The sequence below is a fragment of the Ranitomeya variabilis genome, chromosome 1 (genome assembly GCF_051348905.1).
Source record: "Ranitomeya variabilis isolate aRanVar5 chromosome 1, aRanVar5.hap1, whole genome shotgun sequence".
NCBI lineage: Eukaryota > Metazoa > Chordata > Amphibia > Anura > Dendrobatidae > Ranitomeya > Ranitomeya variabilis.
Window position 1 is genome coordinate 551,930,981 of NC_135232.1, and position 27,121 is coordinate 551,958,101.

Genomic DNA, 27,121 nt, shown 5'->3' on the forward strand with positions numbered 1-27,121 from the left:
ACTTCAGAGGACGTTGGAGGTACTTTTTAGTCTCTCAGCCTCTCAGCCAGTAACCTCATAATTTAAAGCACTATCCCAGCAGTGACCTTTAGCACCATGTAGCTGCTCTCTATACCATATCCGAATACGAAAGCATTCCGTATTACATAAATATCGTTTGGCACCAAGCAAATGTTCTCTATACTACATCTGAGCACAGAAAAATACCAGTGCTACATAAATATCATTTGCTGCATGGTAGTATTATTTACATACAGAAAGGCATCTGTTTAGAGTAATGGAACAGTCTCACCCAGGTGTCTGCCCGGCAACTCTTCCTGGTCTCGAAGACCGCTCCAGTAGTTTCTCTGTTAATCCGAAGGTGGGGGATGGGCCTGCATCAAAGCCCACAACCTTCAAACCCACCACTAGGATTCCCAGTTACAAAATATTAACCCCATGGCCTCCCAGGCTGAGAGATTGAGAGTACTCATCTGAGCAATATCGGAATCTTGATACACCCATAGGATTTGTAATTTTAATATTGGGTTTGTGTTGTCTGTAATATTAGTGTTTGTTGTTGTTCTTGTCCGAATTGGTTTTTAAACAATTTAATTAAAAGTTAAATTTTAGTCCAATATAGTACCATTACTACCTTGCTGGTAAACGATTTTTTGGATTGGTAGAATTTTGTGAGATTATAGGTACTTTTTAGAGCAAGAAAAGCGAAGCAAGTAAATATTATAACTTTTACTCCAAAAAGAAATAGGCAGTGGTTACAGAGGGTATAAAAAGATATTACCAAAATGAAACATTTATAGTATGTACAGAACGATTACAAAATAAAAGGGATTCAAGTTGAAGAAAAACACTTACAGTTCTCTCATATCATGGCTGGCCATGCGGCTGGGGGAAGGGTGACACATCCAAATGCATCAGAGCAAATTGCAGAGTTTCTGTTAGCTGATTTCCTGGACATACACTACTCCTTCTAAATCGGCTCCGAAATGTATATGCTCTGCTTGATGACCTCACTGAGTGGGCTGCTTCCTGGAATGCCCTCCCCTTCTGGAAGTTATGTCAAATCTTCTATTACTCATATGTCTTGGGGAGAAGCTCGTGGAAGGACGACAATTATATGACATTATATGACTTCTCACAAAATTGGCTTACATACAAGTCTAAACATGGCTTGGTTATATGACTCGGGTAAGCAGTAATGCGTTTCTCAGATTCTGCCAGGCGCTGAGCTTAGAAAAAGCACTGTGTGATGGCCCGGCCGAAGCAGAGGTCAAAAATATATTTGTCCTGCTTCCAGACCTAATCTGTGCGATTATATACCAGTTTAAGAGCGCAAAGGGAATAACCCACTGACCATGCTTTTTGCACAAGGCTGAGTAGGCCTGCTCACAGCACACTGGTTTCACATTACAGCTGTGTGCTGGGGGAGGGAGGAGCTGACAGTGAAAAGAGCTACTTTGTGCTCTTTACACAGACCTAATGGGGGGGGAAGGTAAGCATGTATATGCTGGTAAAGCAATGGAAAATTCTAGGAGGGTGTTTGATATAAACATATTCATAATATTACACATCCCCTTTTGGACTGCGGTACTGAGGCAGGACCTCTCGGTACTCCACGCTCACTTCGGCAGGCTCTCACCGGCGGGACAACCCATCTGCGTTGCCATGCTCACTGCCCTTTTTGTGCTTCACTGTAAATTGTACTGCTGGAGGGCAAGGCTCCAGCGTAGCAACCTTCTGTCGGTACCGGACACAGTATACAACCAGCTCAGGGGGTGGTGGTCGGTCACCACGGTGAAGGTGCGTCCGTACAGGTAGGGCTGCAAACGTGGCAGGGCCCAGACCATGGCCAGGCTCTCCTTCTCGATGGTGGAATAGACCACTTCCCTCGGCCGAAGTTTCCGGCCTAACTTGCTGGCGGGGGTCTGTACCAGGAAAGTCCGACTGACTTTCGCCGGAGAACTGCTCAGGGCTGTTTTCAAAGCCCAAAAAGCCTCACAGCCTTCTGTCCAGTCGACTGTTTGGGGTAGCTTTTTTCTGGTGATGTCCATCAAGGCTTTTGCAAGGCTGCTCTAGTTCTGTACAAAGCGCCTATAGTACCCTGCAGTTCCCAGGAAGGATATCACCTGCTTCTTGGACCTGGGGGTGGGCCAGGACGCGATAGCCCCTGCCCACCTGGTGCCTCAGGTAGTGAACCTCGCTCATGCCCATCTGGCACTTTCCTGGCTTGATGGTTAGGCCTGCTTGGTGAATTTGCCTGAGCACCTCCTGGAGATGCTGCAGGTGTTCCCCCCAGGAGGAACTGAAAACGTCAATGTCATCCAGGTATGCCTCCTCGTACTTCTCTAGTCCCTGAAGCAGGTGGTTGACCATCTGCTGGAAAGTGGCAGGGACATTCTTCATGCCAAATGGCATGACCGTGGACTCGTACAGTCCGAAGGGGGTGATATAGGTGGACTTCTCCTGCGCCTTGGGGCTCAGGGGAATCTTCCAATATCCCCGGCTCAAATCCATTATGGACAAACATTTTGCACCAGCTAACTGCTCAAGCAGCTCCTCGATGCACAGCATTGGGAGCGCTTCAGAGGCTATGACTGCGTTGAGCCCCCTGTAGTCCACGCAGAACCGGGTGGTCTGATCCTTCTTTGGCACCAGGACTACAGGTGAGGCCCACTCGCTTTTGGACCGTTGAATCACCCCCAGCTGTAACATTTCATCGATCATAACCTGCTGCACCTCGTTGGAGATCCGATAGGGTGTTCGCCATAGTGGGGCATGATTCCCGGTGTCCACCTCATGGACTGCTAACTCGGTCTTTCCAGGTTTGTTGGTGAACACGGCCCAGAAGGGTTTCAGCCTGGTTCGCAACTGCGACCGCTGGGGTTCAGATGGCAAGGCGCTTACCTCCACGTCCTCGATGGACCCATCGGCCTTGGCTTGGGCCAGCGTGTCCAGGAGGGGGTCTTCCTCCTCGTCTTCGGGCAGGTTGCAGACTGGTAAGATGCAGGCTTCATTCGTTATGAGCCTTCATCATATTGGCGTGAAAGGCCTTTGGCCTACCCCAAGCATGGTCAAGCGTGACCACGTAGGTGACTGAGTTGAGCTGGTGGACGATGTACGGGCCTTCCCAGGCTGCCTGAAGATTATCCTTCAGTACTGGGACCAGCACCCACACCACCTGACCCACCTGGTAGGTCCGCTCCCTGGCGCTCTGGTCTTACCAGTTCTTCTGATCAGTCTGGGCTTGCGCCATGTTGTCATACGCCAACTGCGTCAAGGTCTGCATTTTGTCACGGAAGCACATGAGATAATCCACGATGGATCAGAAGGGTTCCCCTTACCAACCCAAGGGGTCCCCGGACTCGCCTGTCGTACAGGAGCTGGAACGGGGAGAACCCCATCGAAGCCTGCGGAACCTCTCTGTAAGTGAAACCCCATCGAAGCTTGCGGAACCTCTCTGTAAGCGAATAGCAGGTGTGGGAGGTACCGCAGGTGCGTCCTTGGGTCTCAACCAGCATGTGTAGCATCTGTTTGAGGGTACCTTTGAAGCGCTCACACAAACAATTGGTCTGGGGGTGATACGCACTCGATACCAGACGTTTCACCTACATTTTCTTACAGAGAGCCTCCATGAGGCAAGACATGAATTTGGGTCCCTTGGTCGGTAAGCATCTCCTTGGGAAATCCTACCTGAGAAAAAAATGGCCAACAGTGCATTCGCTACCTTATCTGCCCTAGTTGAGGACAGAGCCACTGCTTCTGGGTACCGGGTATCGTAGTGTACCACAGTGAGGACGTATTGCTTTCCAGAGCTGCATGGGACGGCCAGCAGGCCCACAGTGTCCACTGCGATCCTTTGGAAAGGCTCCTCTATCACTGGCAAAGGGATCAGGGGAACCTTAAAAGCAGGCCCTGCCTTCCCCACTCTTTAACAGGTGATACAGGAGCGGCAGTAGTTTGTCACATCTGTCCCCATCTTGGGCCAATAGAAGTGTTGAGGTAGCCGGGCCTTAGTTTTGTTGATCCCCAAGTGTCCAGCGAGTGGGATCTCATGGGCAATCCGCAACAACTCACCCCTGAATTGGTACGGGACGACCAGCTGTCTTTGCCTCAACTACTCCTTTTGGGATTGACCGGGAACTGTCTCCCGGTGTAACCTCCCTCGTTCCCAGAACACCCTCTTATCAGTCACGGAGGTGGGCGTCTCGGCGAGGTGTCTCAAGTTCTCCAGACTCGCATTTAAGTGCAGAGCAGCCTGGAACTCCTGGCTGGAGGCAGCCAGAAGTGACGTCAGGGTCCCTTCCCTACGGGAACCCTCTGGGACATGCTCAGGGTCCATCTCTGGTTCAGTGCCCCCTGTTACTGAGGAGGATCTGGAAGGCCGAACGTTATATGCGTTCTGGGCACTCTGCGGGTGACAGCAGCTTCGTAGGCTGTCTCCCCGGGAATTTTCACAGACCCATCAGCCAGCGCTGCTATGGGTTCTACCTCCCCATCCACCCCAAACATCTCAGGAGCAGTGCTATATATGGGCAGTTATCATCCTCTGTGGCACTGGTCAGTTGCACAGCATCTCCTTCCTCGCGGTTCGCATTCATCTCACCATTTCCCTTGGCACCATTGCTTGCTCCTGTTTGGAGTTCCTCAGCCATCTCACTCAGCAGAGTGACATTGCTGAGCACTCCTGCACCTGTAGACACATCATCATTATCGGATAAATGGTTATCGGGAAAAACCGTGCACATTTTCATCATCATCATCAACATCAGTATGAGATAAATCAATCTCAGATAACGCATGCAATTTCCCATCATTATTATCATCATTAGAATCACCCTTAGTATCAGATTGGGTAGGGGGATCAGGGACGTAATATGCAAGCATTCTCCTCAAATCCGTCCCTAATAGAATATCGGTGGGCAAATTATTGGACAACCCACTTCCTTCACCCTGCTCCCGGCATCCCAATCTATAAACACCCGGGCCTTTGGCAAGGGACAGCGCATGCCCCCAATCCCAGTGATAGTCAGGTTTTTCCCTGGAATGATCTCTTCACGGGGCCGCCAGTTCGGGTTGGATGAGGGTTCGTTCAGCCGCAGTGTCCTTGAGGCCTGTAGCGACATGGCCCCCCACTGTGACGTGCTGCAGGTTGTCATAGACCCTCCCAACTGCCCCACCCACCAAAAGAACTGCCACATTTGCCCTGGGGCCCCTGGCTGGGGGTTATTCTGCTTCTCCGGACAGTTGGCGCTGATATGACCAGTCTTATTGCAGGCAAAACACTTGCGAAGGTCGGTGGTAGGTCTGGTGCTGGCAACAGGGACAGGGCCTCTGGTGAGTCGGCTGGCAGGGGCACTGGGGTTGTTTGCAGGCTTACCCCCTCTCCAGCTGGCGGTGACTGGCTTCCGCACTTCCGATTTACGGTTGGTCTCATAGATGTCGGCGCTGCTTTGTCCTCCTCTTTTGCCTCTCAGTCCATCATGAACTGTCGCACCTCAGCTGGGCAAAGATGTACAACCCCTGGCAAAAATTATGGAATCACCGGCCTTGGAGGATGTTTATTCAGTTGTTTAATTTTGTAGAAAAAAAAGCAGATCACAGACATGGCACAAAACTAAAGTCATTTCAAATGTCAACTTTCTGGCTTTAAGAAACACTAAGAGAAATCAAGAACAAAAAATGTGGAAAAATTATGGAATCACTCAGTTCTGAGGAAAAAATTATGGAATCACCCTGTAAATTTTCTTTCCCAAAAATAACACCTGCATCAAATTAGATCTGCTCATTAGTCTGTATCTAAAATGGAGTGATCACACCTTGGAGAGATGTTGCACCAAGTGGATTGAAATGAATCATGGCTCCAACACGAGAGATATCAATTGAAACAAAGGAGAGGATTATCAAACTATCAAGAGGGTAAATTATCACGCAATGTTGAAAAAGCTGTTGGTTGTTCAGTCAGCTATGTCTAAAATCGGGAACAAATACAAACAACATGGGAAGGTTGTTAAAGGCAAGCATACTGGTAGCCCAAGGAAGACATCAAAGCGTCAAGACCGGAAACTTAAAGCAATATGTCTCTAAAACAGGAAATGCACAACAAAACAAATGAGGAATGAATGGGTGGAAACTGGAGTCAACGTCTGTGACCGAACTGTAAGAAGCCGCCTAAAGGAAATGGGATTTACATACAGAAAAGCTAATTGAAAGCCATCATTAACACCTAAACAGAAAAAACAAGGTTACAATGGGCTAAGGAAAAGCAATCGTGGGCTGTGGATGACTGGATGAAAGTCATTTTTAGTGATGAATCGCGAATATGCATTGGGCAAGGTGTTGATTCTGGAACTTTTGGTGCTATTCCAATGAGATTTATAAAGATGATTGCCTAAAGAGAACATGCAAATTTCCTCAGTCATTGATGATATGGGGCTGCATGTCAGGTAAAGGCACTGGGGAGATGGCTGTCATTACATCTTCAATAAATGCACACGTTTATGTTGATATTTTGGACACTTTTCTTATCACATCAATTGAAAGGATGCATGGGGATGATCATTTTTCAAGATGATGATGCATGCTGCCATAGAACAAAAGCTGTGAAAACATTCCTTGAAAAAAGACACATAAGGGCAATGTCATGGCCTGCAAATAGTCCGGATCTCAATCCAATTGAAAATCTTTGGTGGAAGTTGAAGAAAATGGTCCATGACAAGGCTCCAACCTGTAAAGCTGATCTGACAATAGCAATCAGAGAAAGTTGGAGCCAGATAGATGAAGAATACTGTTTGACACTCATTAAGTCCATGCCTCAGAGACTGCAAGCTGTTATGAAAGCCATAGGTGGTGCAACAAAATACTAGTGATGTTTTGGATTGGTTTTTTTTGTTTGTTTTTCATGATTCCATAATTTTTTTTCCCTATGCTTGGTTAAAAAAGTAACCATTACTGACACATTTTTTGTTCTTGATTTCTTTTAGTGTTTCTTAAAGCCAGAAAGTTGCCATTTGAAATTACTTTAGTTTTGTGCCATGTCTGTGATCTGCTTTTTTCCTACAAAATTAAACAACTGAATGAACATCCTCCTTGGCCGGTGATTCCATAATTTTTGCCAGGGATTGTAGAAACTGGTCTTTGATCATCAGTCCCCTCAGCTGCTCAAAAGTGGTCAGTGACAGTCCTTGGATCCACTGGTCAAAGTGGGTCCTGAGTCCATGCACCACATCGCTATAACTGTCGTGTGGGCCACGTTGGAGGTTCCGGAACTTTTTATGGTAAACCTCAGAAGTGAGCTGGTACTTCTTTATCAGGGCCTGCTTGATGGCCTCATATTCTCCATCTTGGTCTGACGGGAGAGAAGCAAACGCCTCCAGAGCTTTGCCTTTGAGCCCTGGGGTCAGGTATCAGGCCCATTCTTCCACAGGCAGCCGGTACTGTCTGCAGGCTTTCTCAAAGCCTCTCTGTCTCCCACTGGGCGCTCTGTCTCCCGCTGCTCCGCTTGGAATTGCTGGATCAGCCTCAGACGTCCATCACGGTCGTCGGCAAGTAGTTGTTCCAAGGCCACCTGCAGGTGGGGGTCCAATTCGCCCTGGTTGAAAGTAGGACTGGCATTCAGTGGTTGTACCTCTGCTGCAGCACCTTTTGTTCTTGGGCCAGCTTCTGCATCCGCTGGGCTCTGAGCAATTTCCAGTTGCACCAGAGCTGTGACCAGTTGGCTTTTTTTGCCTGTGGCATCAATTTGTCTCAACCCACAAAGGGCAATAAGTGTCCTTGTTATGCTGCTTATACCAACCTTCTCCAAGCGTAGCCATCATTGCCAAATAAAAGATAGGATAGAAAAGCAAAGAGAAGGGGAGGGGGTAATCGAAAGTACACACGGTATCGTCTAGGGTCTAGTAAACACTGAGCTCATTCTCCCAAATTTTTTGCACCGAGTCCTCGCAAGAACCATGCAAGTTTTTAGTGAGAGGAATGATTGCTCTTACCAGATCACTAATGCTCTATTATCCTACCGCTCTGCCACCAATGTCATGAATCGGGAGTGTTTGGTTGCCCCAGTTCTTTCTTCAGGGATTTATTTATATCCCACTTCCCAGTTCCTGTTTGGAACTTGCAGCTCTCTGGCGGCCCCCTTACCCTCAGGTCAGTCAAGGAACTGCTCCTAGGATAATTAGTCGCCAGAAAGGCTGCCCGATCGTGTACTGGCTATTGGGCATGCTGCAGTGAGGGTGATATACCTATCCCCCGCCGCAGCCGGGCAATACTCTTACAAACCCCTTTCCGTCACTGCCAGCTATACCCAACAAGCTCAGTATGCTCTGGTGCCACCAGCTCCTGTTCCTATGATTAATAGCGGGTCAGGAGCCAACCCAATCAGTAGCGTAATTTACTTCAGATGACGGAGATAAGTTTAGAGCAAGGAAAACGAAGCTAGTAAATATTACAACTTTTACTCCAAAAAGAAATAGGCAGTGTTTACAAAGGGTATGAAAAGATATTGCCAAAATGAAACAATTATAGTATGTACAGAGCAATTACAAAATAAAAGGGATTAATGTTGAAGAAAAACACTTACAGTTCTTTCGTATCATGGCTGGCCATGCGGCTGGGGGAAGGGCGACACATCCCAATGTATCAGAGCAAATTGCAGAGTTTTTTAGCTGACTTCCTGGGCAAAGACTACTTCTCCTAACTCAGCTCCTAAATCAGCTCCTAAATGTATATGCTCTGCTTGATGACCTCACTGAGTGCGCTGCTCCCTGGAATGCCCTCCCCTTTTGGAAGTTATGTCAAATCTTCTATTACTCATATATCTTGGGGAAAATCTCGTGGAAGGACAACGAGTGTATTATATGACTTCTCACAAAATTAGCTTACATGTAAGTCTAAACATGGCTTGGCTGTGTGACTCGGGTAAGCAGTAATGCGTTTCTCAAATTCTGCCAGGCGCTGAGCTTAGAAAAAGCACTGTGTGATGGCCCGGCCGAAGCAGAGGACAAAAATGTATTTGTCCTGCTTCCAGACCTAATCTGCGCAATGATAAACCAGTTTAACCCCTTCAAGACCTTGCCCTTTTCCATTTTTGCGTTTTGATTTTTCTCTCCCCTCCTTCCCAGAGTCATAACATTTTTTTTTTTCGTCAATATGGCCATGTGAGGGCTTGTTTTTTGCGGGACAAGTTGTACTTTTGAAGGACATCATTGGTTTTAGCATGGAAAAAAATTCCAAGTGCGGTGAAATTGCAAAAATAAAGTGCAATCCCACACTTGTTTTTTGTTTGCCTTTTTTGCTAGGTTCACTAAATGCTAAAATTGACCAGCCATTTTGATTCTCCAGGTCATTACGTGTTCAGAGACACCAAACATGTCTAGGTTTTCTTTTATCTAAATGGTCAAAAAAAATTCCAAACTTTGCTGAAAAAAAAAAAAAAAATTTCACAAGTTTTCGATACCTGTAGCGTCTCCATTTTTCGTGATCTGGAGTCAGGTGAGGGCTTATTTTTTGCGTGCCGAGCTGACGTTTTAAATTATACCATTTTGGTGAAGATACGTTCTTTTGATCGCCCCCGTTATTACATTTTAATGCACTGTTGCGGCGACCAAAAAATCCTAATTCAGGCGTTTTGATTTTTTTTTTCTCGCTACACCGTTTAGCTATCAGGTTAATCCTTTTTTTATTGATAGATCAGGCGATTTTGAACTTGACGATACCAAATATGTGTAGGCTTGATTTTTTTTTTTTTTTATGTTGAGTGGGGCGAAAAGGGGGTGATTTAAACTTTATATATATTTTTTTTTTTCTTCATATTTTTTTAAAAACTTTTTATTTTTATTTTTACTTTTTGCCATGCTACCATAGCCTAGGGAGGCTAGAAGCTGGCACAACTCGATCGGCTCTGCTACATAGGAGCGAAGCTCAGATCTCTCCTATGTAGTAGATTTACTGCATTGCTATGAGTGCCGACCACAGGGTGGCGCTCATAGCAACCTGACGACAACAACCATATAGGCCTCAAGGAGACCTCTGGTTGTTATGCCGATGCATCGCTGACCCCCCGATCACGTGACGGGGTCAGCAATGCGCTCATTTCCGGCCCGATGGCCTGAAGCACTAGTTAAATGTCGCTGTCAGCATTTCCACTCTCCGCTATTGCGGGCACATGTCAGCTGTTCAAAACAGCTGACATGTCTCGTCTTTGATGCGGACTCACCACCGGAACCTGCGTCAAAGGAAGAGATGCAACCTCTGCAGTACTAGTACAGCGGAGGTCGGTAAGGTGTTAAGAGAACAAAGGGAATGCCCCACCAACCATGCTTTTTGCACAAGGTTGAGTAGGCTTGCTCACAGCACGCTGGTTTCATATTACAGCTGTATGCAGGGGGAGGGATGAGCTGGCAGTGAAAAGAGCTACTTTGTGCTCTTTACACAGACATAATGGGGGGAAAGGGAAGCATGTATATGCTGGTAAAGCAATGGAAAATTCTAGGAGGGTACGTTGAATATGAACATATTCGTAATATCATTACAGAGCCCCAGACCTAGGAAGATTGACAGTCATCTTGTTTCTTCCATTTTCTTATAATTGAGCCAGCAGTTGTTGCCTTCTCACCAAGCTGCTTGCCTATTGTCCTGTAGCCTATCCCAGCCTGTGAAGGTCTACGGGTCTGTGCACACGTTGCGGATTTGGCTGTGGATCCGCAGCGGATTTGACGCTGCGGATTCGCCGCAGTTTTCCATGCGTTGTACAGTACCATGTAAACCAATGGAAAACCAAATTCGCAGTGCACATGTTGCGGAAAATACCGTGCGGAAACGCTGCGGTTTATTTTCCAGAGCATGTCATCTCTCTGTGCGGATTCCGCAGCATTTTACACCTGTTCCATAATTGAAATCCGCTCAAATACCATGGTAAATCCTGTGTTTTACTTGCGGGTTTTTCAGAATCTGCGCTGAAAAATCCGCACACAAATCCCGTAACGTGTGCACATACCCTACATGTTTGTCCCTGGTGTCCTTAGACATATCTTTGGTCTTTGCCATGGTGGAGAGGTTGGAGTGTGATTGAGTGTGTGGACAGGTGTCTTTTATACAGGTAACAAGATCAAACAGGTGCAATAAATACAGGTAATGAGGTCAGAGTAGGAGGGCTTCTTAAAGAAAAACTAACAGGTCTATGAGAGCCAGAATTCTTACTGGTTGGTTGAAATATGTCCTAGTCCCTGCCGCTGTATATCTCGTGGCTGTTTGACAGCTGCAACACATGTAGGGATTACCTAACAGCTGACAAACAGCCACAAGATTACGCCAAAGACATTCAGTTAGCACACGAGCATGCTCGGATGACGCCTTATCCGAGAACGTTGGCTCCTCTCTATAGGTGATCAAATAGTTATTTAATTGAATAAAATGCAATTTAATTATGTAAAAATCATACAATGTGATTTTCTGGCTTGAAGCTTGCAAAATAGGCAGTGTATCAAATACTGATGTTCCCCACTGTACATGGTGTGGTAATCCGATATACACATAGTACTATAATCCTGGTTATAACTCGCTTTGTTCATTGATGTGCAGATAGTACTTGTTAACTCTTTATCCCCTGTATCCGCTCTCCCCGCACACTTGCTATACCGACACTGAGAGGAAGTGCGTCTCTTATCTGGTTAGAGAAAATGATCAGATACAGAGAATGTTCTGTTATACAGCTCCAGCTCCTTTCTCTCACCCTCTCAGGGTTCAGCCTGGTTCCCTCTCTCACCCTCCTATGGGTCATCCTAGTTCCTTCTCTCACCCTCCTATGGGTCATCCTAGTTCCCTCTCTCTCTCTTCCTACCATGGTTCCCTCACTCTCCCTTGTGTCAGCCTGGTTCCCTCTCACTACCTTCCTTGGCTCAGCCTGGTTCCCTCTCATTACCTTCCTTGGCTCTGCCTGGTTTCCCTTCTTGCCCTCCCTTGGGTCAGCCTGGTTCCCTCTCTCACCATCCCAAAAGTCAGGCTGGTTTACTCTCTCACCCTCCCACAGGTCAGCCTGGTTTACTCTCTCACCCTCCCACAGGTTAGCCTGGTTTACTCTCACCCTCCCACAGGTCAGCCTGGTTTACTCTCACCCTCCCACAGGTCAGCCTGGTTTACTCTCACCCTCCCACAGGTCAGCCTGGTTTACTCTCACCCTCCCACAGGTCAGCCTGGTTTACTCTCACCCTCCCACAGGTCAGCCTGGTTTACTCTCACCCTCCCACAGGTCAGCCTGATTTTACTTGTCTCACCCTCTCATGGTTCAACCTGGTTCCCTCTCTCTCACCCGTCCTTGCATCAGTCTGATTCCCTCTCATCTTCCATGCGTCAGCCTGGTTCCCTCTCTCGCCCTTCCACGCGTCAGCCTGGTTCCCTCTCTCGCCCTTCCACGCGTCAGCCTGGTTCCCTCTCTCGCCCTTCCACGCGTCAGCCTGGTTCCCTCTCTCGCCCTTCCACGCGTCAGCCTGGTTCCCTCTCTCGCCCTTCCACGCGTCAAGCTGGTTCCCTCTCTCACCCTTCCACGCGTCAGCCTGGTTCCCTCTCTCACCCTTCCACGCGTCAGCCTGGTTCCCTTTCTCGCCCTCCCGTGGGTCATCCTTAAATAATCTGTATACAAAGACCAACATTGATATTACTGCCATATGGATACCATATAGTGGTAGATACCAGTCCTGCAGAATATATAGGAGATTACAGTACGATTATATTTATTAATTTACAGATGACCTTCTTTCTGATAGAATCATTCACTTTTCCCATGTTTTCCATCTGGCCCAGACCAACGTGACAACTTCTTCCAGCCAGCACTCAGCTGCAGAGATTACAAGGAAGTGACCTTTGACTTTTCGCATTTCCACAATGGCTTAACCTGCAGTAACTCCTCATCCTACTGATGCCACAATTCTGAGCCTTCTGCTGTATGTGTTCCTATCACTGCACCTAATGTGTGGTTTTGTGGGCCCTCAAGATGGTAAAACAAACCTCAAGAAAGTAATAATAACCCCTAGGTAGTAATAATGGTTTCTGTGTTGTCTTTTGACAGTCACAATAACCAGCATGCCCCTATAATAAGTGCCCATGTAGCATTTAATAATGTTCCAAGTCTCCCACCTGTAAAGCCACCCTCTACACAGTATGATGCTTTCTTATGCACAGTATAATGCCCCCTCACTGTATAGCATCCCCCACACAGTATACTGACCCGTTAATAGCTCCCAAGCTGTTAACCTCCAGCGCGGTATGATGGCTCCCACACTGTAATCCTCACACCGTGTGTTGACCCCCTTAATAGCTTCCATATAGTATAATGCATTCCCAATAGTTCTTCATATAGTATTATGCACTCACCATAGTCCTTCATATTGTATAATGCACTCAGCATAGGCATCTATATGTAGTATAATGCACTCCCCATGGGCCTCTATATGTAGTATAATGCACCCCCCCATAGGCCTCTCTCTCTCTCTCTCTATCTATCTATCTATCTATCTATCTATATATATATATATATATATATATATATATATATATAATAATGCACTCCCCATAGGCCTTATATAGTATAATGCACTCCCCATAAGCCTCTATATAGTATAATGCACTACTCACAAACATCCTCTATATAGTATAAAGCACTCCCCTTAGGCCTCTATGTATACTATAATGCACTCCCCATTGGCTTCCTCTATATAGTATAATGCACTCCCCATTGGCCTCCTCTATATAGTATAATACACTCCCCGTTGGCCTTATCTATATAGTATAATGCACCCCCCATAGGCCTCTATATATAGTATAATGCACTCCCCATAGGCCTCTATATATAGTGTAATGCACTCCCCATAGGCTTCTATATAGTATAATGCACTCCTCACAAGCCTCCTCTATGTAGTATAATGCACTCCCCATAGGCTTCTATATATAGTTTAATGCACTCCCCATTGACCACCTCTATATAGTATAATGCACTCTCAATTGGCCTCATCAATATAGTAGAATGCATTCCCCATTGGCCTCCCCTATATAGTATAATGCATTCCCCATTGGCCTCCTCTATATAGTATAATACACTCCCCTTTGGCCTCCTCTATATAGTATAATGCACTCTCCATTGGCCTTCTCTATATTGTATAATGCACTCCCCATATGCTTCTATGTATATTATAATGCACTCAATAAGCCTCTGTATAGTATAATGTACTTCCCATAGGCATCCGTATAGTATATTGCACTCCGCATAGACCTCCATACAAAATAATGCATTCCCCATAAATAAATTACAATACTTGACTCCGTTCCCTGCTGCTCCGAGTGCCCGCACATCTCCGCCCAGCTGGTGCCAAGTAATATTGTCATCGCGCCTGCTGTTTGTGTCTGCATCAGTAACGTCAGTGAATAATAAGAAGGGGAGCACGACTCTCACTCTCTCATCATTGCTTCCAACTGTATCAGCATCCAGACAGTACAGTTGAACTTGCTATGATGAGCTGCACTGAGTTTCCCCCGCTCACGGGCTCCATAGCGGCCGGGTGGCAGTGCAGGAAGATCGAGTCTCCCTGCTCTGCCGCAGAGTGTATCTGTATGAGTGCGCCGCTGTTTACAGTAGCGTAGCTCCGGGTGGACCCCTAAGAGCACGAAGTGACCTCCCATTCTGCCCTCCCATGGGTCAGCCTGCTTCCCTCTCCCTCCCATAGGTCAGCCTGCTTCCCTCTCTCTCTCCCATGGACCAGCCTCCTTGCCTCTCTCCCTCCCTCCCATGGTTAATACTCCTTGCCCCTCCCTCCCATGGGAAAGCCTCCTGGCATCTCCCTCCCATGGGTCAGACTGCTTCTCTCCTTCCCTCCCTCCCATGGGTCAGCCTGCTTCTCCCTCCCTTGCATGGTCAGCCTGCTTCCCCCTCCCTCCCATGGGTCAGCCTGCTTCCATCTCTCCCTCCCATGGGTCAGCCTGCTTCTCTTTCTCCCTCCCATGGGTCAGCCTGCTTCCCTTTCTCCCTCCCATGGGTCAGCCTGCTTCCCTCTCTCCTTCCCATTGATCATCCTGCTTTCCTCTCCCTCCCATGGGTCAGCCTGCTTCCCTCTCTCCCTCCCATGGGTCAGCCTGCTTCCCTCTCTCCCTCCCATGGGTCAGCCTGCTTCCCTCTCTCCCTCACATGGGTCAGCCTGCTTCCCTCTCTCCCTCCCATGGGTCAGCCTGCTTCCCTCTCTCCCTCCCATGGGTCAGCCTGCTTCCCTCTCTCCCTCCCATGGGTCAGCCTGCTTCCCTCTCTCCCTCCCATGGGTCAGCCTGCTTCCCTCTCTCCCTCCCATGGGTCAGCCTGCTTCCCTCTCTCCCTCCCATGGGTCAGCCTGCTTCCCTCTCTCCCTTCCATGGGTCAGCCTGCTTCCCTCTCCCCCTCCCATGGGTCAGCCTGCTTCCCTCTCTCCCTCCCATGGGTCAGCCTGCTTCCCTCTCCCCCTCCCATGGGTCAGCCTGCTTCCCTCTCCCCCTCCCATGGGTCAGCCTGCTTCCCTCTCCCCCTCCCATGGGTCAGCCTGCTTCCCTCTCCCCCTCCCATGGGTCAGCCTGCTTCCCTCTCCCTCCCATGGGTCAGCCTGCTTCCCTGCCTCCCTCCCATGGGTCAGCCTGCTTCCCTTCCTCCCTCCCATGGGTCAGCCTGCTTCCCTTCCTCCCTCCCATGGGTCAGCCTGCTTCCCTTCCTCCCTCCCATGGGTCAGCCTGCTTCCCTTCCTCCCTCCCATGGGTCAGCCTGCTTCCCTTCCTCCCTCCCATGGATCAGCCTGCTTCCCTCCCTCCCATGGGTCAGCCTGCCTCCCTCCCTCCCATGGGTCAGCCTGCTTCCCTCTCTCCCTCCCGTGGGTCAGCCTGCTTCCCTCTCTCCCTCCCGTGGGTCAGCCTGCTTCCCTCTCTCCCTCCCGTGGGTCAGCCTGCTTCCCTCTCTCCCTCCCGTGGGTCAGCCTGCTTCCCTCTCTCCCTCCCGTGGGTCAGCCTGCTTCCCTCTCTCCCTCCCGTGGGTCAGCCTGCTTCCCTCTCTCCCTCCCGTGGGTCAGCCTGCTTCCCTCTCTCCCTCCCGTGGGTCAGCCTGCTTCCCTCTCTCCCTCCCGTGGGTCAGCCTGCTTCCCTCTCTCCCTCCCGTGGGTCAGCCTGCTTCCCTCTCTCCCTCCCGTGGGTCAGCCTGCTTCCCTCTCTCCCTCCCGTGGGTCAGCCTGCTTCCCTCTCTCCCTCCCGTGGGTCAGCCTGCTTCCCTCTCTCCCTCCCGTGGGTCAGCCTGCTTCCCTCTCTCCCTCCCGTGGGTCAGCCTGCTTCCCTCTCTCCCTCCCGTGGGTCAGCCTGCTTCCCTCTCTCCCTCCCGTGGGTCAGCCTGCTTCCCTCTCTCCCTCCCGTGGGTCAGCCTGCTTCCCTCTCTCCCTCCCGTGGGTCAGCCTGCTTCCCTCTCTCCCTCCCGTGGGTCAGCCTGCTTCCCTCTCTCCCTCCCGTGGGTCAGCCTGCTTCCCTCTCTCCCTCCCGTGGGTCAGCCTGCTTCCCTCTCTCCCTCCCGTGGGTCAGCCTGCTTCCCTCTCTCCCTCCCGTGGGTCAGCCTGCTTCCCTCTCTCCCTCCCGTGGGTCAGCCTGCTTCCCTCTCTCCCTCCCGTGGGTCAGCCTGCTTCCCTCTCTCCCTCCCGTGGGTCAGCCTGCTTCCCTCTCTCCCTCCCGTGGGTCAGCCTGCTTCCCTCTCTCCCTCCCGTGGGTCAGCCTGCTTCCCTCTCTCCCTCCCGTGGGTCAGCCTGCTTCCCTCTCTCCCTCCCGTGGGTCAGCCTGCTTCCCTCTCTCCCTCCCGTGGGTCAGCCTGCTTCCCTCTCTCCCTCCCGTGGGTCAGCCTGCTTCCCTCTCTCCCTCCCGTGGGTCAGCCTGCTTCCCTCTCTCCCTCCCGTGGGTCAGCCTGCTTCCCTCTCTCCCTCCCGTGGGTCAGCCTGCTTCCCTCTCTCCCTCCCGTGGGTCAGCCTGCTTCCCTCTCTCCCTCCCGTGGGTCAGCCTGCTTCCCTCTCTCCCTCCCGTGGGTCAGCCTGCTTCCCTCTCTCCCTCCCGTGGGTCAGCCTGCTTCCCTCTCTCCCTCCCGTGGGTCAGCCTGCTTCCCTCTCTCCCTCCCGTGGGTCAGCCTGCTTCCCTCTCTCCCTCCCGTGGGTCAGCCTGCTTCCCTCTCTCCCTCCCGTGGGTCAGCCTGCTTCCCTCTCTCCCTCCCGTGGGTCAGCCTGCTTCCCTCTCTCCCTCCCGTGGGTCAGCCTGCTTCCCTCTCTCCCTCCCGTGGGTCAGCCTGCTTCCCTCTCTCCCTCCCGTGGGTCAGCCTGCTTCCCTCTCTCCCTCCCGTGGGTCAGCCTGCTTCCCTCTCTCCCTCCCGTGGGTCAGCCTGCTTCCCTCTCTCCCTCCCGTGGGTCAGCCTGCTTCCCTCTCTCCCTCCCGTGGGTCAGCCTGCTTCCCTCTCTCCCTCCCGTGGGTCAGCCTGCTTCCCTCTCTCCCTCCCGTGGGTCAGCCTGCTTCCCTCTCTCCCTCCCGTGGGTCAGCCTGCTTCCCTCTCTCCCTCCCGTGGGTCAGCCTGCTTCCCTCTCTCCCTCCCGTGGGTCAGCCTGCTTCCCTCTCTCCCTCCCGTGGGTCAGCCTGCTTCCCTCTCTCCCTCCCGTGGGTCAGCCTGCTTCCCTCTCTCCCTCCCGTGGGTCAGCCTGCTTCCCTCTCTCCCTCCCGTGGGTCAGCCTGCTTCCCTCTCTCCCTCCCGTGGGTCAGCCTGCTTCCCTCTCTCCCTCCCGTGGGTCAGCCTGCTTCCCTCTCTCCCTCCCGTGGGTCAGCCTGCTTCCCTCTCTCCCTCCCGTGGGTCAGCCTGCTTCCCTCTCTCCCTCCCGTGGGTCAGCCTGCTTCCCTCTCTCCCTCCCGTGGGTCAGCCTGCTTCCCTCTCTCCCTCCCGTGGGTCAGCCTGCTTCCCTCTCTGCCTCCCGTGGGTCAGCCTGCTTCCCTCTCTGCCTCCCGTGGGTCAGCCTGCTTCCCTCTCTGCCTCCCGTGGGTCAGCCTGCTTCCCTCTCTGCCTCCCGTGGGTCAGCCTGCTTCCCTCTCTGCCTCCCGTGGGTCAGCCTGCTTCCCTCTCTGCCTCCCGTGGGTCAGCCTGCTTCCCTCTCTGCCTCCCGTGGGTCAGCCTGCTTCCCTCTCTGCCTCCCTTGGGTCAGCCTGCTTCCCTCTCTGCCTCCCGTGGGTCAGCCTGCTTCCCTCTCTGCCTCCCGTGGGTCAGCCTGCTTCCCTCTCTCCCTCCCGTGGGTCAGCCTGCTTCCCTCTCTCCCTCCCGTGGGTCAGCCTGCTTCCCTCTCTCCCTCCCGTGGGTCAGCCTGCTTCCCTCTCTCCCTCCCGTGGGTCAGCCTGCTTCCCTCTCTCCCTCCCATGGGTCAGCCTGCTTCCCTCTCTCCCTCCCATTGGGTCAGCCTGCTTCCCTCTCTCCCTCCCATGGGTCAGCCTGCTTCCCTCTCTCCCTCCCATTGGGTCAGCCTGCTTCCCTCTCTCCTTCCCATTGATCATCCTGCTTTCCTCTCCCTCCCATGGGTCAGCCTGCTTCCCTCTCTCCCTCCCATGGGTCAGCCTGCTTCCCTCTCTCCCTCCCATGGGTCAGCCTGCTTCCCTCTCTCCCTCCCATGGGTCAGCCTGCTTCCCTCTCTCCCTCCCATGGGTCAGCCTGCTTCCCTCTCTCCCTCCCATGGGTCAGCCTGCTTCCCTCTCTCCCTCCCATGGGTCAGCCTGCTTCCCTCTCTCCCTCCCATGGGTCAGCCTGCTTCCCTCTCTCTCTCCCATGGGTCAGCCTGCTTCCCTCTCTCCCTCCCATGGGTCAGCCTGCTTCCCTCTCCCCCTCCCATGGGTCAGCCTGCTTCTCTCCCCCTCCCATGGGTCAGCCTGCTTCCCTCTCCCCCTCCCATGGGCCAGCCTGCTTCCCTCTCCCTCCCATGGGTCAGCCTGCTTCCCTGCCTCCCTCCCATGGGTCAGCCTGCTTTCCTTCCTCCCTCCCATGGGTCAGCCTGCTTCCCTTCCTCCCATGGGTCAGCCTGCCTCCCTCCCATGGGTCAGCCTGCCTCCCTCCCATGGGTCAGCCTGCCTCCCTCCCATGGGTCAGCCTGCCTCCCTCCCATGGGTCAGCCTGCCTCCCTCCCATGGGTCAGCCTGCCTCCCTCCCATGGGTCAGCCTGCTTCCCTCCCATGGGTCTCATGGGTCATCCTGCTTCCCTCACTCCCTCCCTTGGGTCATCCTGCTTCCCTACTTTCCTCCCTTGGGTCATCCTGCTTCCCTACCTCCCTCCCATGGGTCAGCCTGCTTCCCTCTCTCCCTCCCATGGGTCAGCCTGCTTCCCTCTCTCCCTCCCATTGGGTCAGCCTGCTTCCCTCTCTCCCTCCCATGGGTCAGCCTGCTTCCCTCTCTCCCTCCCATTGGGTCAGCCTGCTTCCCTCTCTCCTTCCCATTGATCATCCTGCTTTCCTCTCCCTCCCATGGGTCAGCCTGCTTCCCTCTCTCCCTCCCATGGGTCAGCCTGCTTCCCTCTCTCCCTCCCATGGGTCAGCCTGCTTCCCTCTCTCCCTCCCATAGGTCAGCCTGCTTCCCTCTCTCCCTCCCATGGGTCAGCCTGCTTCCCTCTCTCCCTCCCATGGGTCAGCCTGCTTCCCTCTCTCCCTCCCATGGGTCAGCCTGCTTCCCTCTCTCCCTCCCATGGGTCAGCCTGCTTCCCTCTCTCCCTCCCATGGGTCAGCCTGCTTCCCTCTCTCTCTCCCATGGGTCAGCCTGCTTCCCTCTCTCCCTCCCATGGGTCAGCCTGCTTCCCTCTCCCCCTCCCATGGGTCAGCCTGCTTCTCTCCCCCTCCCATGGGTCAGCCTGCTTCCCTCTCCCCCTCCCATGGGCCAGCCTGCTTCCCTCTCCCTCCCATGGGTCAGCCTGCTTCCCTGCCTCCCTCCCATGGGTCAGCCTGCTTTCCTTCCTCCCTCCCATGGGTCAGCCTGCTTCCCTTCCTCCCATGGGTCAGCCTGCCTCCCTCCCATGGGTCAGCCTGCCTCCCTCCCATGGGTCAGCCTGCCTCCCTCCCATGGGTCAGCCTGCCTCCCTCCCATGGGTCAGCCTGCCTCCCTCCCATGGGTCAGCCTGCTTCCCTCCCATGGGTCTCATGGGTCATCCTGCTTCCCTCACTCCCTCCCTTGGGTCATCCTGCTTCCCTACTTTCCTCCCTTGGGTCATCCTGCTTCCCTACCTCCCTCCCTTGGGTCAGCCTGCTTCCCTCTCTCCCTCTCGTGGGTCAGCCTGCTTCCCTCTCTCCCTCCCGTGGGTCAGCCTGCTTCCCTCTCTCCCTCCCGTGGGTCAGCCTGCTTCCCTCTCTCCCTCCCGTGGGTCAGCCTGCTTCCCTCTCTCCCTCCCGTGGGTCAGCCTGCTTCCCTCTCTCCCTCCCGTGGGTCAGCCTGCTTCCCTCTCTCCCTCCCGTGGGTCAGCCTGCTTAATAGGTGATAATTATCTATCCATGACATTATTCAGTAGTTGGTCTGGCTGCAGATCTTGACCTGGGGTGGGTGAGTTCTTAGTGTCCTCAGTCACTGACTGCTGGTTCCTTTTCTTCGGCAGGTGGTGATGGCAAGCTCTGAAGATGAGCTCATTGGGATCCCATTCCCTGAGCACAGCAGTGACCTCTTGAGCAACCTGAACGAGCAACGGCTCCGTGGAGTATTGTGTGACATCACTATCAAAACGCAGGGGCTGGAGTACCGCACCCACCGTGCCGTGCTGGCCGCTTGCAGCCACTACTTTCGTAAGCTCTTTACTGGGGCGCAGGGTTCTAGTAAAACTTTCCGGGACGTGTGCCAGCTGGATTTTCTGAAGCCGGATGCCCTGGGGGCACTGCTGGACTTTGCTTACACGGCTACGCTCACAATCAGTAATTCTAGCATGCGCGATGTGCTGCGCGCCGCCCGTCTCCTGGAGATACCTTGTGTGGTGGACGCCTGCATGGAGATCCTGCGCTGTAACGGCACCAGTTGGGATGAGATGGGAGGAGATACAGAGGACCTGGAAGGCTTCATACGTGCTCGCCAGTATCTAGACTTCTTTGGTGCTCAGGAGAATGGCGAGGATGCCACCCCGCCTCCGGAGGCTGACAGCCCTCCTCCACCCATCCATTCCATGCCACAGAAACCCGTGCAGCTGATCCCCCGGAAGCACAGGAGGAAGTTCCTACAGGTGAACCCCAGCCAGAGGAACCAAAATGGGGGTCCCTATCTTGTGGAGGATGAGTCCATGGAGCGAGCTGATAGCCCGGCAGAGGCGCCATCACCTTCTGAATTGGTTCCTAGTGATGGCAGCTATGGTCGTTTCACTCCTGACCTCGGCCTGGGGGGACCGCACATCTTTGTACCCCCATCTCCCCCTGAAGACCTTTTATCTGACGAGGAGCCCCCTGAAATGATGTATCCCACCTCACTGGACATAGACAACCCAGAGTCCCTGTCTGTTTCTCCAGATGGTGCTGACAAGCTTGTGAGGAAACGGCGATCACAGATGCCCCAGGAGTGCCCTGTGTGCCACAAAATAATCCATGGTGCTGGGAAGCTGCCCCGCCACATGCGCACTCACACCGGAGAGAAGCCCTTCGTCTGTCAGGTCTGCGGTGTCAGATTTACGAGGTAAGCAGATGGTTTACATGCGATCTCAGTATCCAATAGGGCAGTCTCTGTTACCTTTGGGTGCCTCTGTATGTTGGGCTGTAGTAGAACGCCACCTAGAGGTCAGCCTGTTGGCACTATATCTCCTCTCTATATGTAATACTGTAATATTGTCCCCCCTAGAGGCTGAATACAGCAGATGTGCCCCCTGTATGTCGTGCTCTAGTGTAGTGCCCCCTAGAGGCTTAATACAGCAGATCTGCCCCCTGTATGTAGTGCTATAGTGTAGCGCCCCCTATAGGATGAATACAGCATATCTGCCCCCTGTATGTAATGCTGTAGTGTAGCGCTCCCTAGAGGCTGAATATAGCAGATCTGTCCCCTGTATGTAGTGCTGTAGTGTAGTGCCCCCCATAGGATGAATACAGCAGATCTGCCCCCTGTATGTAGTTCTGTAGTGTAGTGCCCCCTAGAGGCTGAGTTCAGCAGATCTGTCCCCTGTATGTCATGCTGTAGTGTAGTGCCCCGTAGAGGCTTAATACAGCAGATCTGCCCCAGGATGTAGTACTGTGGTGTAGCGCCCCCTAGAGGCTGAATACAGCAGATCTCCCCCCTGTATGTAGTGCTGTAGTGTAGTGCCCCCCTATAGGATGAATACAGCAGATCTGCCCCCTGTATGTAGTGCTGTGGTGTAGCGCCCCCTAGAGGCTGAATACAGCAGATCTGCCCCCTGTATGTAGTGCTGTGGTGTAGCGCCCCCTAGAGGCTGAATACAGCAGATCTGTTCCCTGTATGTAGTGCTGTAGTGTAGCGCCCCCTAGAGGCTGAATACAGCAGATCTGTCCCCTGTATGTAGTGCTGTGATGTAGCGCCCCCTAGAAGCTGAATACAGCAGATCTGTCCCCTATATGTAGTGCTGTAGTTTAGTGCCCCCTATAGGATGAATACTGCATATCTGTCCCCTGTATGTAGTGCTGTAGTGTAGCGCCCCCTAGAGGATGAATACAGCATATTTGCCCCCTGTATGTAGTGCTGTGGTGTAGCTCCCCCTATAGGATGAATACAGCAGATCTGCCCCCTGTATGTAGTGCTGTAGTGTAGTGCCCCCTAGAGGATGAATACAGCAGATTTGCCCCCTGTATGTAGTGCTGTAGTGTAGCGCCCCCTAGAGGATGAATACATCAGATCTGTCCCCTGTGGGCTTGTGCACACGCTGTGGATTCCATTGCGGAATTTTCCGCTGAGGTTTACTGCGGATTTATCGCGGTTTCTTTTGCGGTTTCCTCTGCGGGTTTTCACCTGCAGATTTCTATTGGAGCAGGTGTAAACCCCCAGCGGAATCCGTACAAAGAATTGACATGCTGCGGAATATAAACCGCTGCGGAATATAAACCGCTGCGTTTCCGCGCATTTTTTTTCCGCAGCATGTGCCCTGCGGATTTCGTTTCCCATAGGTTTACATTGTACTGTAAACTTATGGGAAACCGCTGCGGACCCGCAGCGAAATCCGCAGCGTGTGCACATACCCTGCATGTAGTGCTGTAGTATAGTGCCCCCTAGAGGCTGAATACAGCAGATCTGCCCCCTGTATGTAGTGCTGTAGTGTATCGACCCCTAGAGGCTGAATACTGTAGATCTGTCCCCTGTATGTAGTGCTGTAGTGTAGCGCCCACTAGAGGCTGAATACTGCAGATCTGTCCCCTGTATGTAGTGCTGTAGTGTAGCGCCCCCTATAAGATGAATACAGCAGATCTGCCCCCTGTATGTAGAGCTGTAGTGTATCGCCCCCTAGAGGCTGAATAAGTAGATCTGCCCCCTGTATGTATTGCTGTAGTGTAGCGCCCACTAGAGGCTGAATACTGCATATCTGTCCCCTGTATGTAGTGCTGTAGTGTAGCGCCCCCTAGAGGCTGAATGCAGCAGATCTGTCCCCTGTATGTAGTGCTGTAGTGTATTGCCCCCTAGAGGTTGAATACTGCAGATCTGCACCCTGTATATAGTTCAGTAGTTTAGTGCCACCTAGAGGCTAAATACAGCAGATCTGTCCCCTGTATGTAGTGCTGTAGTGTAGCACCCCCTAGAGGCTGAATACAGCAGATCTGTCCCCTGTATGTAGAGCTGTAGTGTAGCGCCCCCTAGAGGCTGAATACAGCAGATCTGTTCCCTGTATGTAGTGCAGCGCCCTCTAGAGGCTGAATATAGCAGATCTGTCCCCTGTATGTAGTGCTGTAGTGTAGTGCCCCCTAGAGGTTGAATTCAGCAGATCTGTCCCCTGTATGTAGTGCTGTAGTGTAGCGCCCCCTATAGGATGAATACAGCAGATCTGTCCCCTGTATGTAGAGCTGTAGTGTATTGCCCCCTAGAGGTTAAATTCAGCAGATCTGCCCCCTGTATGTAGTGCTGTAGTGTAGTGCCCCCTAGAGGTTAAATTCAGCAGATTTGCCCCCTGTATGTAGTGCTGTAGTGTAGTGCCCCCTAGAGGATGAATACAGCAGATTTGCCCCCTGTATGTAGTGCTGTGGTGTAGCGCCCCCTAGAGGCTTAATACAGCAGATCTGTCTCCTGTATGTAGTGTAGTGCCCCCATTTGGCTGAATATAGAAGATCTGTCCCCTGTATGTAGTGCTGTAGGGCAGGGGTCCCCAACTCCAGTCCTCAAGGCCCACCAACAGGTCATGTTTTCAGGATTTCCTTAGTCTTGCCCAGGTGATAATTGCATCACCTGTGCAATACAAAGGAAATCCTGAAAACATGATCTGTTGGTGGGCCTTGAGGACTGGAGTTGGGGAACACTGCTGTAGGGTATAGCCCCCTAGAGGCTGAATACAGCAGATCTGCCCCTGTATGTAGTGCTGTATTGTAGCGCCCCCTAAAGAATGAATAGAGCAGATCTGCCCCCTGTATGTCGTAGTGTAGTGTAGTGCCTCCTAGAGGTGGAGTACAGCAGATCTGTCCCCTGTATGTAGTGCTGTAGTGTAGTGCCCCCTAGAGGCTGAATATAGCAGATCTGTCCCCTGTATGTAGTGCTGTAGTGTAGCGCCCACTAGAGGCTGAATTCAGCAGATCTGCCCCCTGTATGTAGTGCTGTAGTGTAGCTCCCCCATTTGGCTGAATACAGCAGATCTGTTCCCTGTATGTAGTGCTGTAGTGTAGCGCCCCCTAGAGGCTTAATACAGCAGATCTGTCTCCGGTATTTAGTGTAGCGCCCCCATTTGGCTGAATATAGAAGATCTGTTCCCTGTATGTAGTGTAGCGCCCCCTTTTGGCTGAATATAGATCATCTGTCCCCTGTATGTAGTGCTGTATTGTAGCGCCCCCTAAAGGCTGAATAGAGCAGATCCTCCCCCCTGTATGTCGTAGTGTAGTGTAGTGCCCCCTAAAGGTGGAGTACAGTAGATCTGCCCCCTGTATGTAGTACTGTAGTATAGTGCCCCCTAGAGGCTCTTGTATACATTTGTCCTTGATCTCTTCGTTCTTGTCTCCCCCCCCAGGAATGACAAGCTGAAGATCCACATGCGGAAGCACACGGGCGAGCGTCCATATTGCTGTGAGCACTGCAGCGCCCGTTTCCTGCACAGCTATGACCTGAAGAATCACATGCACCTTCATACTGGCGACCGCCCCTACGAATGCTCCCTTTGCCACAAGGCCTTTGCTAAAGAAGACCACCTTCAGCGCCACATGAAGGGGCAAAATTGCTTGGAAGTGCGTACTCGTAGACGACGCAAAGAAGACCCTCCTGTGCCGCGAATTGTTCCCACCCCCGGCCTAGATCTGACCAATGGTAAAATGGATGAGATGCGCCTGTCCATGTTGCGATTCTGGCCTCTTCCGCACCCTCCTTCTGGAGATGGCAGCCCCGAGGGGCCCCTGGTTATAGACAATTCTTAGCGCCCTCTTGACAGTGAACCCCCTGTGCCTGCAAAGGAGATTTGCAGGTTGTAGTCCATAACTGCAGTTCTGCTTCCCCCAACAGACAACCTCCAGCTCCCGACTGTACCCACTTAGTAGTGGGGTACCTCTTCTTCTCATCCGCCCCTTCGCCTACACATACCCAGAATGAACTGTCCTTTATAGTCTAAGAAGACTCTAAATCTGGGGGCGGAGTGTGAGAGACGGTGCACAGGACAACAGGGGGTGCTGTTCCGAAGCCTCAGGGATCATATAGCGCCGGCCTCTCCCAGACGAGGCTCGCGTTTTGGGACTGTGATGACAGCGATATTTTGTATTGTGTGAGATCTATAATATATACTGTCTGTATATAGAGATGACGCTTCTAGAAGGAGATGTATATTACTGAGTATATAGAGAGAGAGAAAGCGAGACCCCCCAGACAAGCAATAACTCGTGTATGCTGGGGCTCTGCAATACTGGAGGGAATGCTATGGACCCCACTTCTTGCTCGCTTTACGGTGCTGTGCCTTCTGAGAATGTATGAGTGTCTTGTCTTCCCCCCCCCCCCCCCCCCCCCCCCCCCCCCCGCCCCTCTCCTGTGTGTGTGTGTTCGGTCCTTGGGGCCCTTGGTGGAACTCTACAGTATCTGAAATGCCATTGCTCCTGGCCTGTGGTGGGGCTGTGGTTTCAGCAGTCGTGGTTCTGGTATGTCTTGAGGTCTGAGTCATTATTGTGGAGGTACCCCAATGACCGGTTGCGCTGCTGCTTTTCATGTTATGCGCTTTTTGTAGATGCTAGAAGTGAGGAACCTAAAGCCTGGGTTGGTTGGTTGGTTGGAGACCCCTGGGAAGGATTTAGGGTGCTGGGGGCCCAGTGTAGGACATGGGAGCTGGATTATCATTTGTACATTAAATCTAAATTATTCTAAAGTGATTGTGCTTCTCTCTGTCCCTTTGGGGCGGTACCAGGTACAAGGTGCCTCGGACCTTACCGTCCGCTCAGGCCCTATGTGGGAAGCTGTTCCCATCCTCCTCTGTCCTGGCACAGACGGGGTCCAGGCAGGCTAATAGTTTTTTACTAGAGCAGGCGCATGACAATGGTGGCCAGGGAGGGTAGAGTCTTGCTCTTCAGTCATTCCACTGTCAGTCGGCACGGGCTGCTCCATATTTTATGTTTCGGACCAATATTCCACTGGAATAGATTGTAAGCGGGGGGGGCAACAGTGTGTTTATTGCTGTGCGACCCCTCTCCTGTGCCAGAGTTGTTTACAGGAAGTATAACCCACCATTCTCCTTCCCGAATACCTAATGTTCGAGCTATACAGAAACTGAGAAAGTACAGTGCCGTAACCCTTGCAGATATAACTGCCGGAAGCACTAGGGCAGATGGTGGCACCTATCATGCACAAATACCCCCATAATCTCTGCCTCTAGCATGACGGCATTCTACCCAGGGGGTAGTAGTTCAGCCTCCGCTACAGTTGTTCTGTATACCAAAGAGACACCTCCTGTTCATGATTCCTGTGTGTGCTGCTCCTTGGGGACGGAGTCATGGAAATCAGTTCTGGGAGGTGGTT

General features: G+C 52.1%; 1 protein-coding gene across 3 annotated transcripts in view; it reads left to right on the top strand.

Moving 5' to 3' along the window:
* ZBTB7B (zinc finger and BTB domain containing 7B) overlaps positions 1-25,917 on the top strand; it is a 53,311-nt gene extending 27,394 nt beyond the window's left edge. For all 3 annotated transcript variants that reach the window (XM_077255828.1, XM_077255838.1, XM_077255818.1), the window contains 2 exons: positions 20,619-21,673; positions 25,143-25,917. In XM_077255828.1, coding sequence (XP_077111943.1) covers positions 20,625-21,673; positions 25,143-25,542 — 1,449 coding nt within the window. In that variant the 5' untranslated portion in view covers positions 20,619-20,624 and the 3' untranslated portion in view covers positions 25,543-25,917. The remainder of the gene's footprint in view (positions 1-20,618; positions 21,674-25,142) is intronic.
* Positions 25,918-27,121: the final 1,204 nt, after the last annotated feature.